The following is a 16,933-nucleotide window of genomic DNA, read 5'->3' as shown; positions in this document are numbered from 1 at the left end:
TCCATAGCGGACGTTTTATGAGTTGTCAGCTCCTTCCTGTCATTCATTTCTATGCTACAGGCGCACTCCTCTTCCCAGCGCCGCGCCTCGCGTTTATGAGCTCTCGGCGGCTGCGTTTTTGGGCGGAGCGCTCCCAGCGCATAAAGTTGAAACTAGTTCAACTTTTGGAAAGGAGCGCGCTCATCAAGGTAATCAACATCGAGGAAGGGGCGGAGCCGCGGCAGTCGCGAGACCCAGGATAACGCTCTTGAGCTTTTTTTCCCTTTTTTTCAAAGCGGTCGCCTTGAAAAAAACGTCCGCTATGGACACAAGCCCTTAGAGTCCTTCCCTTATTTGTGGAAAATCTATCAAATAAAAAGTTAATTTTTCGTTGTTCGCAAATTTCGCACCACATATCAGGCATACAGGTAAGCCTGCACAGTTAGTCGTGAAAGCAAATTAATCTGTCCTCGCTGAATTAAACCCTCTATTTTCCTCAGATTTTCCTTTTTTTGGATTTATCCATGGTTAGCTTACTGGGGGGTCGGAAACTCAAGATTAGCCACTTGCAGAGGGCAGGGAGAGGCGCAGGGTGTGACGTACTGTATATATTTTAGTTGATGAAATATTTTTGTTGACTAAATATCTTAGTTGATGAAATATTTTTTCATTTCCAAAATTTAAAATAAAATAAAATAAAAAAGTTTAATTTTAAATTTTTATATTTTTTTGGGCCAGGGAGCCGCAGCTGATTGGCTAAAGAGCCGCATGCGGCCTCTGAGCCGCAGGTTGCCGACCCCTGGTCTAGGAGGTCATTCTGTAAGAGATAAGCAGTAAGTTGGTTGGATACAGCACGTTCAAGTGTTTTAGAAAGGAAGGAGAGAAGAGAGACAGGACGATAGTGGGGTTCAGGGTTGGTTTTTTTATGAGGGGCGTGACTCTGGCTTGTTTTAGGGAGGTGGGGACCACCCCCGAGTTGAGTGAGGAGTTGATGGTTGCAGTTAGGAATGGGAGGATGTCTGGTGCTATGGTCTGGAGGAGTGGGGAGGGTAGCTGGTCCAGCTGGCATGTAGTCGGACGGTTCGACGTTACCAGTGTCAGGGTCTCGGCTTCTGTAATGGGAGAGAAAGATGACAGAGTGAAGGATGAGGTTCTCGATTCAGTATTTGGAATGGTTGGGGGTTGGGAGAAGGCGCTGCAGATGTTCTCCACTTTTTCCTCAAAGAAGATTGCGAAGTCTTCGGCAGAGAAAGATGAGGGAGGAGGGGGTGGGGGGGGGGGGGGGGGGTGAGGAGGGAGGACATGGTAGCATGCGGTTTGCGAAGATTCTTGGCAGAGGCCTCGATTCTATGGTGAAAGAAAGAAGCTTTGGCATTAGTAATGGTTTTGGAGAATGTTAACAAGAGGTTGTGATATGTGTCGATGTCAGCAATGAGGCGTGACTTTCTATACTTCCTCTCAGCCGCTCTCTCACTGCATCCGTCAGCCATGGACTGGGTGGGGAACGGCGGGCAGGTTTCTCAACGAGGGGACAGAGCTTGTCGAAGGAGGTTGCAAGGACTGAGGACAGTAGTAGACCGGTAGATACAGTAGTAGACACTAGATGGGTAGATACAGGTAGATGAGATGGACAAAGACGTGCTTGTTGTATATTCCTGTCTTTTTTTTTTTTTTCCAGCTTTAACATCTGATACATATTTAGTCATATTTTAATGTTTGCCGGTGGAACACGGCTCCAGGGTTTCCGTTAGAATTTTTTTTTGCAGGTCTGAGTGTCCGGTAGATTTCAATCTACCGGACAAATGGGATAAATTCCGGTCAGAGTTTATTGAGCTTAAAAACAATTGATATGCCTATATAAAGAATGACATCATCAAGGCATTTATAATATTTTAACTTAAAACTAGGCTACTTTTGCGTATATACAGTCATTAATATATTCCAAATAAAATAAGTCCCTCGAGACTTCGTGCTGCTGCCGACTTGAGGTGTCGGTGGGCAGTCTGCCCGACCTTAATAAACAGCAGTCTGTTATAATCACATTTTTATGAGCTAACGAATTCCGTTATATTGGACATTTATATTAATTATATCAAGCGAAGAACTGAACATTATCGTGGGTTTGCGTGATTTATATCTCCACCTCCCAACGACTTGGTGCTGGTCATAATGTCCGGTGAAAATAATTCCCTCTAAACACAATTTGATTATTTGAATTGTATTAAAATAGGCTAAAATTAAATAGCCTATGCGCTGAACGAAACAATCATTTGTTTCATCGTTGCTTCACCAAGCAGCCGGTCTAATAATGACATTCTGTTGTCAGCGCGAGCTGGCTGCTGATATATTTACGTGAAGCATGGAGCAGCAGTGTTTTTAGGTCCGGTCTGGAAACCGCTCAGCAGCGCCCCCACCCAACAGCTGAATTGCCAATGGCTGAATTGGAGTACTGCACCCTGCCGGCCGGCAGATGGTTGCTTCTCGCAAATATATCAGCAGCCAGCTCGCGCTGACAAGACAATGTCATTATTAGACCGGCTGCTTAATGATTGTTTGTTTCGTTCATCGCATAGGCTATTTAATTTTAGCCTATTTTAATACAATTCAAATAATCTAATTGTGTTTAGAGGGAATTATTTTCACCGGACATTATGACCGGAGAGATTAAATATGTCGGACTTCAACAGATTTTGCCGGTCAAAAACCGGTAATTACCGGCTAACGGAAACGCTGCACGGCTCATCTGATGACTTACGTTACTATACACGCACACACTCTTGCATTATTTATTTATTTACCACACACAACCAGACAAAGGATGGCCATCAGATATTCAGAGAGCTTTCAGCTACATACTTACTAGAGGCCTTTCACAGAATGTTTGTAATTCTTTCTCTTCCAACATGGCTGCCCTGCCTGTAACCATTAGATTTGGTAACACAAAAAAAAGAAAAACGCCTAACTTCTGTGCAATGGTAGAGTAGGCAAAACATTAGAAAAGCGTGCTATTACTGTTCCATTGTGACTTGTTTACTAGATCTAGTAACAAGACATCAAACTAGGTCATATGCTGCTGGATGTCCCAATTGGATCGAACAAATTGGAATCTGAGCCGATCGCGGCATATTTTAATTGATCGGTACATTAAGCCCAATCAAATTCAGATCCAAATGAATCAAAACTTCCCAGGCCTCCTTGCTATTGTAACAGTGTGTTCAGAGACAAGCTGATAACTAGCTAAATTGGCATGAAAACATGCTAGTGAGTTTGAGTTTGGTCTCAACAGTAGCGTTGTTGACATTTGCAAAAACTAGACCATTTCTAAATGTAACCTATTCAATATCTAAACTAAATGCCACAGAGCATTCATAGCAGTCTATTTCATATTCATTGTTAAGATATACAGTGCATCCGGAAAGTATTCATACCCCTTCACTTTTCCCACATTTTGTTATGTTACAGGCATTCCAAAATGGATTAAATATAATTTTTTTCGTCAAAATTCTACACACAATAAATACCCAATAATGACAAAGTGAAAAAAAATGTTTTAAATGTTTTGCTAATGTATTAAAAATGTAAAAGAATTTACACAAGTATTCACACCCTCAATACTTTGTTGAAGCACCTTTGGCAGCAATTACAGCCTCAAGTCTTCTAGAGTATGAGGCTACAAGCTTGGCACACCTATTTTTGGGCAGTTTCTCCCATTCTTCTTGGCAGATTGTCTCAAGCTCCATCAGGTTGGATGGAGAGCGTCGGTGCATAGCCATTTTCAGATCTTTCCACAGATGTTCAATCGGGTTCACGTCTGGGCTCTGGCTGGGCCACTCAAGGACATTCACAGACTTGTCCCGAAGCCACTCCTTTGTTATCTTGGCTGTGTGCTTAGGGTCGTTGTCCTGTTGGAAGGTGAACCTTCACCCCAGTCTGAGGTCCAGGGAGCTCTGGAGCAGGTTTTCATCAAGGATCTCTCTCTACATTGCTGCATTCATCTTTCCCTTGATCCTGACTAGTCTCCCAGTTCCTGCTGCTGAAAAACATTCAGGCCAAAGAGTTACATTTTGGTTTCATCAGACCAGACAATTTAGTTTCTCATGGTCTGAGAGTCCTTTAGGTGACTTTTAGCAAACTCCATGCGGGCTGTCGTGTCATGTGCCTTTTACTGAGGAGTAGGGATGGGTACCGAATTCGGTACTTTTGAGGCACCGAACCGAAACACGTCGGTACTACCGAGTATCGAATCAAGTGAGAAACCGAAAAAAATATAAAAAAAAATATTTTTTTTTAATTAATTTTTTTTACTTTATTTTTAATTTTTTTTAACTTTTTTCTTTTCATGTCAACGTTCACACGCACAATATATGCTTACCTAGGATTTGACTTGATTCAACAACAAAGCAGTCGGAGCAATGACAAGCCGAAAACTGTCGAAATTGTAGTTATTTGAAGTTTGGATTATTTCTTTTACGACTGAGGTAGGTAAATTAAATTTCTTGAGACTAAAGTACCGATAAAAGGTACCGTTGGGTACCGGTATCGATTCACAGGTACCGGTATCGGTTCAAATGTGAAAGGTACCCATCCCTACTGAGGAGTGGCTTCCGCTTGGCCACTCTACCATAAAGTCCTGATTGGTGGAGTGTTGCAGAGATGGTTGTCCTTCTGCAAGGTTCTCCCATCTCCACAGAGGAACACTGGAGCTCTGTCAGGGGGCTTTCACACTCAGCCTTTTGTATCGAATCACCGTCCCGGAGCACGGGGGGCAGTGTTCTCACTCACCCCTTTTGGGGTGCGAGTCGGCGCTGAATCGTTTCACCCCCCGCTGAACGGGACCAGCTGGCAGAGGTGGTCTCGGGGTCGGTGTGGCTTTGCGAGCTTGTACCTTTTCACGGGCGTGGCGCCTGGTGCTGACATAACGTCATAAATTTTGTTTGCCATTGCTATGTCTATAACATTGTTCGAATGCATTTATTTCTATTAGACCAGTGGTGCCCAACAAGTCGGTCGTGGTCGACCAGTAGATCGCTCAAAACGCTCAAAAGCGGACTCTACAACACCATCCATTCGTGATAAAATATAACTTCATATTTATTGGCAATTTGTTCATTTTATATCAACATCCAGAGTCCGCAGTCGTGTTAAGACATTCCCGTTTACATTTTCGGTCGACCAGTAGATCAATGACATTCAATATAATAGATGCGAGCAATGTTACTAGTATGTTGCAGTAACGTTAGCGTTAGCCGTTAGCTTAGCGTTATTGTTAACGCTGCAAAACGATCAAAAGCGGGCTCTACAACAGAGTTCCATTCGTGAGAAAAGGGGGGTGGGTTATATTGACAAGGCTTGACAACAGAGGTTCAAATATAACTTCATATTTATTAGTTATTTGTATCTTTATATCAACATCCATTCTCCAGTCTCCGTGTGAACACTTCCTGTGTTTACATTTCGAGCGTGACATCATCGACTACGGCAAGCTTACAAGCTCAAAACGCAAACCGTAAACAAAATCCAGAGCGCACCCAGAATGAAGTGTGTACACAAACTAGAGGGGGGAGAGGGGGGGGGGGGGAGTTCGGATCAGATCTCGGTACGGGAAGAACGGAACGAAATAGAAACGAATAGAGTGAGTGAGAAAGGGCCCTCAGAGTGACCTCCCTGACCAAGGCCCTTCTCCCCCGATGGCTCAGTTTGGCCGGGCGGCCAGCTCTAGGAAGAGTCCTGGTGGTTCCAAACTTCTTCCATTTGCGAATGATGGAGACGACTGTGCTCGTTGGCACCTTCAATGCTGCAGAAATGTTTTTGTACCCGTCCCCAGATATGTGCCTCGATACAATCCTGTCTCGGAGGTCTACAGACAATTCCTTGGACTGCATGGCTTGGTTTGTGCTCTGACATGCACCGCCAACTGTGGGACCTTATAGACCGGTGTGTGCCTTTACACATGCCCAATCAATCAATTGAATTTACCACAGGTGGAGTCCAATCACGTTGTAGAAACATCTCAAGGATGATCAGAGGAAACAGGATGGACCTGAGCTCAATAGTGTCATAGCAAAGGGTGTGAATACTTATGTACATGTGATATTAAATATTTTTATTTTTAATACATTTGCAAAAAAATCTTTTCATTTTGTCATTATGGGGTATTGTGTGTAGAAGTTACTTTCCAGATGTACTGTATCTATATTTGCTCCATCTCGCTTGGCAAATTTCTTGGACACAAATATTTTTTACTTGAAATATTTTCAACTTGAGCAACCACCATTCGCCCCGCCTAGAGCGAAGCTGTGTCTGTTTGCTTGCATCTTTACTTTGACTTTGTATGCATTTGTGCCCCCTCAACATTTTATTTAGTGTTGTATGCGTTTCTCTGAAATTCTATTGCATTTGGCGGTCGTATGGTTCGGTTTCTACCCAGATGGCACAGTTTGGTGAGAATCAGGTGAACAAGCTTGGGGGAGTAGGAGAAAAGGAAATCCAATATGGCAGATTTCATAGGTAGATTTGAGGAGTCACATCGCTGGGAGATATGCTCATTTGAAAATTGAAAGTTTGGCCTGATGGTGGTGTTAGAGGAAAGGTCATGGGGTCACCACTAAAGGGCTCTTCCTCGACCAGGCATGAATGTCAATCAATTTAATCTATTTAATTCTGATTTAATTCCATTGCGACTGCGTTCACATGGAAGGATCTGCCAATGGCGGTCGAGGTGAATCCATTATTGCATTTTTGTTGATATGTTTCTCAAGTATCAGAACATAGCAACCATTGTTTTGCACATAGCAACCGTTGTCTCTTCCAACATGGAGGACAAATGAGCATTCCACACATTCCATGAAAGGCCTCTATTGACAAACAGGGTGGTGCACACACACACACACACACACACACACACACACACACACACACACACACACACACACACACACACACACACATAAAGGCCTTGTCTTGTCCCTCATCTTCTGTCAGCCAGAGTGACACAGTTAATATGAGAGAAATGGTTGAAAAAAACTGTTTAGAAGTCCAACACTTTTATGTGTTCAACCAGCACAATAAACAGAGTACATTTTGAATTTGAACAAGGTTTTCTGTGGGACCTTGTTAAGCCGAGGACTTATGAAAAGGCTATTTTATTTTCCTTGAAAGTGGTCAGACAGAGTCCGTCTTGTTACGTCGGTATGGGCTGCTTGTGGCCAAGCCTCCAATCTTTGCCAGTGACAAATTATGTAATGGACTGAGTGTTGTGTTGTCAAAGAAAATATAAATCATCACCCTCTAGTCCTGCCCTTATAAGGCTCTGCTTATGAAACGTCCATATTATATTTGCTCCTTCATTGAATAAAGCACATAGTACTGTATGGTACTAGGTCACAGGATGACTTCACTTTATAGTGATATGACAGCATATAATGTGTCATATCTCGCGATCTATGGAAAAAGACTGGATTATTATGGAAATGGGGCAATGTGTACCGTGTAACAAACTACAGTGTAGAAATTAACTAATTAGTCAGTAATGGACTATGAACAATGCCTGTCAAATGAGCCATACATACTATTGTCCCCATAGCTATAATACAGAACACACCATGGGTCTACAAACATTGCTAAAATTGTCAATAACGCTGGCGCCATTTAGTAAAGATGGCGAAAGCTTATGGTGGCAGTCAATGAGTTAAAGCTGCTGGTGTCCATGGAAAACATTTGAAAAGTGATGCAGCGCTTGCTCTATTTCCGCTGGGCAGGTAAACTCACTCTTGGATCATTTATCCAAAGTTGCCTACTGCAGCAGGAAACTCCAACATTTTGGGAAATTAGCTTATTTGCCATCTACCCTGGAGTTAGACAAGAAGATGCATACCTTTTTCTTCTCTGTGCATTAGGGCTGACCCCTATTAATCGATTAGTCGACTAATCGGTCGGAAGGAGCCGTAGTCGACTGGCCAACCTCTTAAGTCGAATATAATACAAATAAAAAAAAAAAAAAATCTTTTTATTTTTTATTTTTTTTCTTTCCAAAAGAAAAGAGGCCTAGAAGCGTGGCTAACGCTAATGGCACGCATACCAGAGGCTAACTGCCTACGAAAACAGGCACAGAGGCACTGAAAGAGGATTTCACCCATCTAATGAACACACTAGACTAGACAAATATCAAGATGTATCCATCAGTGGACCAATTGCATGCTTTTGCAGAGGACAAGAAGCCTTCAGTCGACTCCTTCAGACATTAAGCACCCCCCACAGCCCAAATGGAATGATAAAAAAAAAAATAATAATAATAATTAAAATTATACTTTTTTTTTTTTTTTTTTTTTCGACCAATAACGGCAAATTTTGGCCAATCCTAGTCGACCATCCAAATCCTTAGGCGGGGACAGCCCTACTACTGTGCATGCAGTAGGAGTAGGAAGACGTTGGGAACTAGGCTAATGGAGGAACCTACTTTCAGTGACTGACGCTAGGCTAACGGTGCGTGTCTTCCTACTCCTACTGCATGCACAGAGAAGAAAAAGGTATGTATCTTCTTGTCTAACTCCAGGGTAGATGGCAAATAAGCGAATTTCCCAAAATGTTGGCATGTTCCTTTAACTCATTCTGCGCCGGCCCTATATGACCAAATTAGGGCTAGCACGCCAATGGGAGGACGGGGACATTTGCGAGTGCTTAAAATATCTTAAATTATGGCTATGGGTCTAATACACCCGTCGCTTATCAATGACTTGCTTGCAGTCAACATGTACGAAATGGATTGTTTTTTCATCGGTACATTTCCGTTTTATACCGTTTTGAATACAAGTATAGTTTTGGAGATTCTAGTCATTCCAGAGAAATACGCGATAATAGCTATTTAGTGGAATACACAAAACAAAACACGTAATTTTTCGGCTGATTTATGAATAGTTTTCAAATAAACGCTAGATTATCGATAGTATATGTGTCCTTATGCACGATACAAAAGCGGGCTGAAAAATCTCTTATCCGTGCCTTGCTCAGCGCCAACGGCACGCACACACACAGACACGTTGTGATTGCTATGAAAAAAACATCTGATTAACCCAGTGTTTCTCAAAGTGGCGCCCCCCAGGGGGGTCGCAGAGGCATGACAGGGGGGGCCTTGAGATTTATAAAAAAAAAAAAAATTGGATTACAGAAAATTATCACTAAAGTGCTATCTGTTGCAGCTGCACTGTTCTCCATGAAAATACCATTTCTCAAAATCTGAAAATCATTATTTAATAAAACACAGAAAAGGATCACCAAGTTACTCTGGATAAAGAAATACTTTACAGACAACATTGAGACAAAGCTTCCTGACACATCTCCATCCAAACTCTTGGAAGAACTCTTTGAAATCTCATCTGATACCACCTAGAGAGCTAGTTTCAGAGTGTGGTGCTGAGTACCAAGTATCTCATCTCATGGCCCACCAAGTATCTCATGATGCAGCAGTTAAGGTGTTGATACCATTCAGCACCACATACAGTATCTGTGTGAAGCTGGCTTTTCATCCATGACAGCTCTGAAAACAAAATATAGGGCCAATTTGAAAGGTCACGATATTGGTGTTGACATTTACATTTAGTCATTTAGCTGATTCTTTTATCCAAAGCGACTTACATGTTCTGTACAACAAGCCATCAGGAAGGGCACAACTCTATCAGCTGAGCAACAATGTTCATCAAAGTGTTGAGTGCTACAGTGTAGGTTAGTTTATTAGGACAAGTGCATGACAGTACGGTTAGTTAGGGTTAGATTTTTTTATTTATTTTTTATTCAGATAATGGTTGAAGAAGTGCGTCTTTAGTCGACGGCGAAAGATTGGACGTGTTTCGGCTGTCCTAACTGGGGTGGGTAGTTCATTCCACCATTGTGGGGCAAGGACTGTGAATAGGCGACTTCTCTTTGATGACCCTCTCGGAGCTTGGATAGGAGTAGGTCTGAGGCGGCCAGAAGATGCAGAGCGTAGGGGTCTTGAGGGTGTGTAGTTAGAGTCCATTGACCGGAGGTAGGTGGGAGTGTTATTTCAATAAATTTAAACATGGCCCATTTCATGACTATTTTGGGGGGGGGGGGGGTGGGGGGGGGGCAAAATATTTTGGTCCGCCAAAGGGGGGCCTGACAGAAAAAGTTTGAGAAGCACTGGATTAACCCAAGACTGGTAACATAGAGTCCTTACCTCACATCAGATGTTCTGCAAAAAGATTAATCCAATTCCTGATCGCCATTCCAAATATTGATCGCATCCATTGATCCAATGTTATAGTCCAAAACACATAATCCACGCTGCTCCCAGTCCCCCCAGTCAACGTGGTACAACGATACTGCATGCCCGAGAAGCAAAACCCGGACCGGAATATTTTTTTTATGCACATGCCCAGCCAATCCAATGATGTGCAATACCATCCGGGAGACGATAGCCGGCGGCATTTGCCCTTTTGCGATCGATGAAAATGAATGGATATCGCTAATAAAATAACTAACTTTAAAACCCGAGTATACTCGTGATTGGCGCTCAAGCGGTGGCGAGTTAACCCGACTATCATCGTAACTGGCGTTGAGGGTTGCAGACTTGGGGCAGACATTGATTGGTAAAGGATTTGCAACCAAATATTAGATATGACACATTTATTTCAGTTTATAATAATTTATCCACCTATTTATGGTCCACTAAAATGGGGCATAACATGTTTCACTGATGTTATCAATGTTAGTGTGAAAAGTAGGCTATACAAATGCAATGGGACTGAATATTCAAACCTATTACCGGTAGTTCTCAAGATTATGTTTTTTAATTAAATTGATAGTCATTCACTTAGATTACTATTATCAATTCTACAGATCAATTCAGTTGAATTTCCACCTTCAAATCGACGCATCACGACGCTGCATCCTATATATATAGTTTTCCTCTTAACTAGGTCACACCCCTTACTAAAGATCTCAATTATCTCACACAGATCTGAGTCAGTGGTGTTGACGCTGTGTTAGTCGTAGGCAGACATAACAGCGTAACAATTGCATAGTGAGCGAGTGTAAGTGGCTTTCTAAGCTGTTATCCTATATCTGCACCAAAACACGGAGCCAGGCAGCCAATTCCCTGTGGAGAGAGCTCTGTGAAATCCGAAGAGGGTCACCTGGTCGGACCTGTTCAGCTTCTCTCCCGACAAAGTCACAGCCTCTTGTCTTGGATGAATGGAGGACGGAAAGCAATAGCAGTAGACTGCGCCTTTTGTGAATGGAGTGTTAACTTTGTGTGTCTTCACAAGCATACTGAGCTAAATATGCTTTGCTCCGTGGCTGCCTTCTAAAGAGGAAAGAGTCTGTGGTGACGGCTCCGCTGGCCCGGGCCGGCCGTATCGAGGTGGGATCCCACTCCTGCTGTGGAACGGGCAGCTGGGCACGTGCCAGGACATTCCGCGTGTCAGTTTCGGTACTGCCAACCCCACCACGTCGTTCTTATTTAGCAATTTCCTTTTTGGAAGGAAAAAAAAGAGTAGTAGAAGAAGGAAGTCTCCTCACTCATTTTCTTTCCATTCATTTCCTCCAAGCGTACGACTGGCTGTGGACTCGGCTGCTGCTAGAGTGAGGCTTTTAGACGTGTGGGTTTTTCCGTTAGGCGCCGTTACTCTTCCCTTCTCCCAAATGGACTGTTTGATAAAGATGCAGGCAGCGGCAGAGCACAACATGAAAAGTATGTGTGAGCATTTAGTCTTTCTTTTGATCGTTTTTCTTTGGTTTGAGCTGAACAACTGCTACTCTGACCAGCTGTCGGTAAGCTGTTTACATTTTTATCCTCTCCTCCTCTCCTCTCCTCTCCTCTCCTCTCCTCTCCTCTCCTCTCCTCTCCTCTCCTCTCCTCTCCTCTCCTCTCCTCTCCTCCAGTGCATCCCATGTGGCAGGAGCCCCTGGCGATACCAGGCGGTGACCGCCAGTCTCCCATCGACATCGCGGTCCGTAAAAGTGTCTTTGACCCGCAGCTGAAGCCGTTGACGCCCGTGTACGACCCTCGGACCTGCCAACAGATCTGGAACAACGGTTACTCCTTCCTGGTGGAGTACGATGACACCACAGACAAGTCCAGTAAGTCACAGGGGGAAAAGAAGAATCACTGCATGGTTACTTTAAAATCAGTAGCATTGCAATTAAGCATTTACATGTAGAAGGAAACGTACAGTGGGCAATTTGTTCACATTTCACAAGAAGTGTAATTGGCAAGGAAATAATTGTTATTCCAGGCAGTTGGCAAGATGGACGTAGGCTATATTAATATTTTCCGCTGACGAGTGGCATGTCATCATTTTCCGTATGGAGACATGAAATGTTGTATTATGCGTTTTTACACCTTATTTCATTGCCTTTTCATTTCACACTGTATTTCCCCAAAGTTCCATGTCAATCAATAGAACGCTATGGACAGAGAGTCACTCCCTTACATTTTAACAAAGGAGACTGTGGACAACTTAATAGTAGTCACTCACATTTTCTCTAAAATCTCTTGTTTCCATTTGTGCAGGGTCTTAAAAAGTTAATAATCTGCATTTTAGACGGGTCTTAAAATGTATCACGTTTAAATGTGTTTGGGGAAATGTCCGGGCTGCCATGTAAGCTGTATGGTAATAGTAATCAGCCCCCCCCCCCCCTTACTTCTTTCATAGTCATTTTCCTTTATATTTTTTGGCCCTAGAATAGCTATTCAATTCTATTCAAGTGGTTTTAAAAAGTCTTAATAACTCTTTAACTTGTTGAAAACCCGCAGGAACCCTGGGAATTCCCTTTGACTTTATGACTCCGCTAATCTCTGCGCTGTAGCGGAGAATCCACAGAGCTGTGACTCGTCTCCAGTCCGCCTGCTGCCATGTGGACGTGGCCACGGTCATGTGACTCGCGTGCCTCGTCAGATCCCAAGCTATAGGCCTACAGTTATTACCTAATGTAGGCCTAACTGTTGTGCTACAATAAGACGCAGAGCTCCCCAGAACCCACTGCCTGTTACAGTCTGATAAAACACTCGACTCTTTAATACATAAACAACCCGCGCTCAGCTACTTTTTTATTGAGCGTTGATAATCTTCAAAGGAAACTGTTTATTGCTGCTATATAAAGCCAGTGGTTTATAGATGTTTGAAGGATCTCGATTGATTGTTGTTAGTTTAGTGTTACTACAAACTGTTCCTCAGCAGACTTCCTGTTTATCATTGTTTAACTCTCATGGTCAATAGCTACACCATCATCAATGTAAAGCAGCTGATGTAACTAGCAACTGTAACGTTACAATACAAAGTGATTGAGCCTTGAACCTTGTTTGGATGTCAGAGGAAAAGTGTGTGTGTGTGTGTGTGTGTTTGTGTGTGAAGCACACAAGTATATTTAGTAGAATTAGAACGAGGGCATAAGTATTGCGCCTTCCTCTTTTAAAGTGAAAATCCACCCTAAAACAGAATCTACATTGTATTGTTGAGTCAATATCTATAAACATAAGACAACTGTCTCCTTCAGTTGGAAATCCTAGCATCAAGACTTGAATTTGTGATGTTATCAAGTGATAAGCATATTCCTCTACATTTTTCATTGGGGTGAATGGAGCCTGTGCCCGCTCTAGTTTCCTCTGGTGTGTGTGTGTGTGTGTGTGTGGGGGGGGGGGGGTAACCTGTCGACACCTTGCATAACTCACGTGACGCGTTACAGGAAGTGAGAAGGACTTCCTTGTTGGTCTCCCTTAAAAGGTCTCTGACTGAACTCCTTTTGAAATGTTCCCACTTCCTGTCTTCCTGGTGTAGCGCTAAAAGGGGGCCCCCTGGAAGACCAGTTCCGCCTGTGTCAGTTCCACTTCCACTGGGGCGAGTCCAACGCCTGGGGCTCTGAGCACACCGTGGACCGGAGGCTGTTCCCCGCCGAGGTATGATGATATTGTAATACACTACATTAGTGTAAACCGCTCTCAAAGAGCACCTACAGGAGGAGGCTGCAATTCGAAACTGGCCCCGGTAAATGTCCAAACCCCCACCCACCCAACCCCCTCTAATGTACAGTTTCCTCCACCCTCAAATGTATATATTCTCTTTTAGAAACTCTTGTCTCTTAAACAGTACCGTATATTTGTATATCTTGTATGTCATAAATGTCTGGATGTAACAGTACTGCATGTCGTTGTGTATGTCATAAATGTTATGATGAATTGAAAATGGGGGACCCTGATGTAAACAAGACGAAAGTCTTTCTCTGGTCTGCATCCCCTTAACAATTGTGTGTATTGAGCCGTACTGTATATTGTACCCATTCTGCAATCTGTTAATAAAGTTTTCAATCAATCAATCAATCAATTAATCAAACTACATTAGTGTAATACCACATTACTGTACTTTGACGTGCTACAGTAGTGTTTCCTAAGCTATGGACAGGAACCCCAACTGTAGTGGCTCCTCCTTCTGGCTTTACTGACTCCAAATATCACCCGCTTTCAAGTCGGGGTGGGAATCAACAGAGGCCCCGCGATGTTATCACCATACGAGAGTCACAATATTGTAATAATACTAGGGATGCTCGATATTGGCTTTTTTACCGATACCGATATATCGATATTGTCCAACTCTTAATTTCCGATACTGATATATGCAGGGTTCCCCCCCTAAAAAAAATCAGAATTTGTTCTTTCTTGCTTGCCTGGGTAAATAAAGGTTATAGAAATGTAAAAAACCGAGACCGATATTTTCCGATATCACATTTTAATGCCGATATCGGCCGATAATATCGGTAGGCCGATAATATCGGACATCCCTAAATAATATGATATTATAATATCACTATATTGTGATTTATTACCTTTTTTCAACTGCAAATTATGTCCCCTGCTAAATATAAAAAAATAAAGTCTATTTATTTTCTCGATACACTGCAATAAAAACATGTTTCAGACATTTGTAACGTCAGCTAGGCCTACCTACTGCATTCAACGAGTAATATAGAATGTGCTAAACTAGATTTAATAATTTCTATAAAGTTAAACATTCTAAAACGTCAACATAAATATGTTTTGAATTAACATCTGCACAAAATCCAGTTTTTCAAGTTTCTCTTTCTGTGACGAACACAGATGTGGTTAATTGCTGTTGGTTCATGGTTTAATTATAAAGTAGTTTTAACTCCTTTTTATTCCAAGTAACTTCAGTTAACCAAACTATATTTCCCTTGAGGGTAGCTTTGGTGTAGTTCAACTCCTTCCAGTGTGAAGTAGTAATTGGTAGCTTGCAAAAGCTCCCCAACACATTTTTTTTTTCTTTTTTTAGATACAATTAAATTGTAGCAAAGTGAATTGGGGATATTGAGAACAATAACATGTACAATGGCAGTGTCCACGCGTCATAAACGGCAACAGCAGAGTCCTGGCAACCTTTACTCTGAATAAAACACAGACACACCTGTCGCTGGATCAATAAAGCATGTTTGGTACTGACTCCTGAGGCGATGCAGTCACGTGTAACAGTCATGTGTGCAACAGACCCATCGCAGTGTGTGTGTGTGTGTTGTGTTGTGTTGTGTGTGTGTGTGTGTGAACTAGACTGGTCAGACCTGTGTTGTGTAATTCATGACACCAGAGAGGGCAAATAGCACAGACAAACGGAGCAAGACTGAGTGAGCATGGAGGAAGTCATGCATTAATGGCCCGGTCCGTAATCCAGAATCTAAACAAATGGGTTGCCCAATAGGAATGGAGACATGTTTTCATTTTCTACATTAGCAGATTAATGTATATGTTGTTTTTGTAGGTTATGTCATAGTTTTGTCAAGAGCGTTCAGTGTAATCATATACCCACCTCTTGCTCTGCACACATACACAGTCACACCCACTTCTCAAATTACATAACGTATAGGATGGCAAGGTCACACTCAGCTCCTCAGCAGTTAACTACCACTACACTAGAGACTACACACAGACAGTCTGAACTACCACTACACTATAGACTACACACAGACAGTCTGAACTACCACTACACTATAGACTACACACAGACAGTCTGAACTACCACTACACTATAGACTACACACAGACAGTCTGAACTACCACTACACTATAGACTACACAGACAGTCTGAACTACCACTACACTATAGACTACACACAGACAGTCTGAACTACCACTACACTATAGACTACACACAGACAGTCTGAACTACCACTACACTATAGACCAGTGGTTCTCAACTGGTCTAGCCTCGGGACCCAACATTTTGCATACAAATTATGCTGAGCAGAATGTAATATCATAACTGTCTATGTTATTTGTATTGCAATTGAGCCAATTTTCCTTTAGGTACGGTTTTGAGGTGTGTTCAACAGAATGTAGTATCAAAAACAAGTTTCACAAAAAGTATGGGTTACTGAATGCTGAACTGCACTGTTATAATCACTAAGCCATTGTAAGACCGTACCTGTGTCCATGTATCACTTGTATCTGCTGCCCTTTGACTAAAAAACGTTTGTATGTCCATTTTCCCTTTTTTCCCTGGCAGCATATTTGACCTATAGTAAAAACCTTTGCACCTATTAAAAGTCATCTAGTAAAAGTGAGATAATTGACTGTATCAAAACATGCTAGGGCTGTACCGAATAGTTCGAAGCTTCGTTCATAATGTTGACATTTGAATTCTAAATCAACATTCAAATTCTTTTTATTTTTAATAAATCTTTTGAATTTAAAAAAAAATATTAATTTGCCAAGGTATGGCGAGTGCCATACTTTGCCATACCAAAACGACGCCCCTGGACAAGAGTCTCAAAGTCTGGGGTGATGACAAAGCAACTCTGAGGTCATGCTCAATGTCCAATCTGTTTCTCTGCTTTGTCTCAGCTGGACCAGAGCTAAGAAGCCACTTTCACAAAGATAGGTAGTGCAAAAAAAATATTTAAAAGAAATAAAAGAAATTACACACACATCCGCGACCCA

The 16,933-nt window shown here is 42.3% G+C and overlaps 1 protein-coding gene across 2 annotated transcripts in view; it reads left to right on the top strand.

Moving 5' to 3' along the window:
- The window catches only part of ca5a (carbonic anhydrase Va), a 60,563-nt gene that overhangs the window by 11,944 nt on the left and 31,686 nt on the right, over positions 1-16,933 (top strand). Inside the window, exons 1-3 of one of the 2 annotated variants that reach the window (XM_084316197.1) lie at positions 11,031-11,683; positions 11,875-12,072; positions 13,770-13,888. In XM_084316197.1, coding sequence (XP_084172323.1) covers positions 11,635-11,683; positions 11,875-12,072; positions 13,770-13,888 — 366 coding nt within the window. In that variant the 5' untranslated portion in view covers positions 11,031-11,634. Of the gene's footprint in view, positions 1-11,030; positions 11,684-11,874; positions 12,073-13,769; positions 13,889-16,933 lie in introns of those variants that run through there. The other variant, XM_084316196.1, reaches the window with a different exon arrangement.

The sequence above is a fragment of the Notolepis coatsorum genome, assembly GCF_963971535.1.
Source record: "Notolepis coatsorum genome assembly, chromosome: 6".
NCBI lineage: Eukaryota > Metazoa > Chordata > Actinopteri > Aulopiformes > Paralepididae > Notolepis > Notolepis coatsorum.
This window is presented reverse-complemented; position numbering and strand designations above follow the sequence as displayed.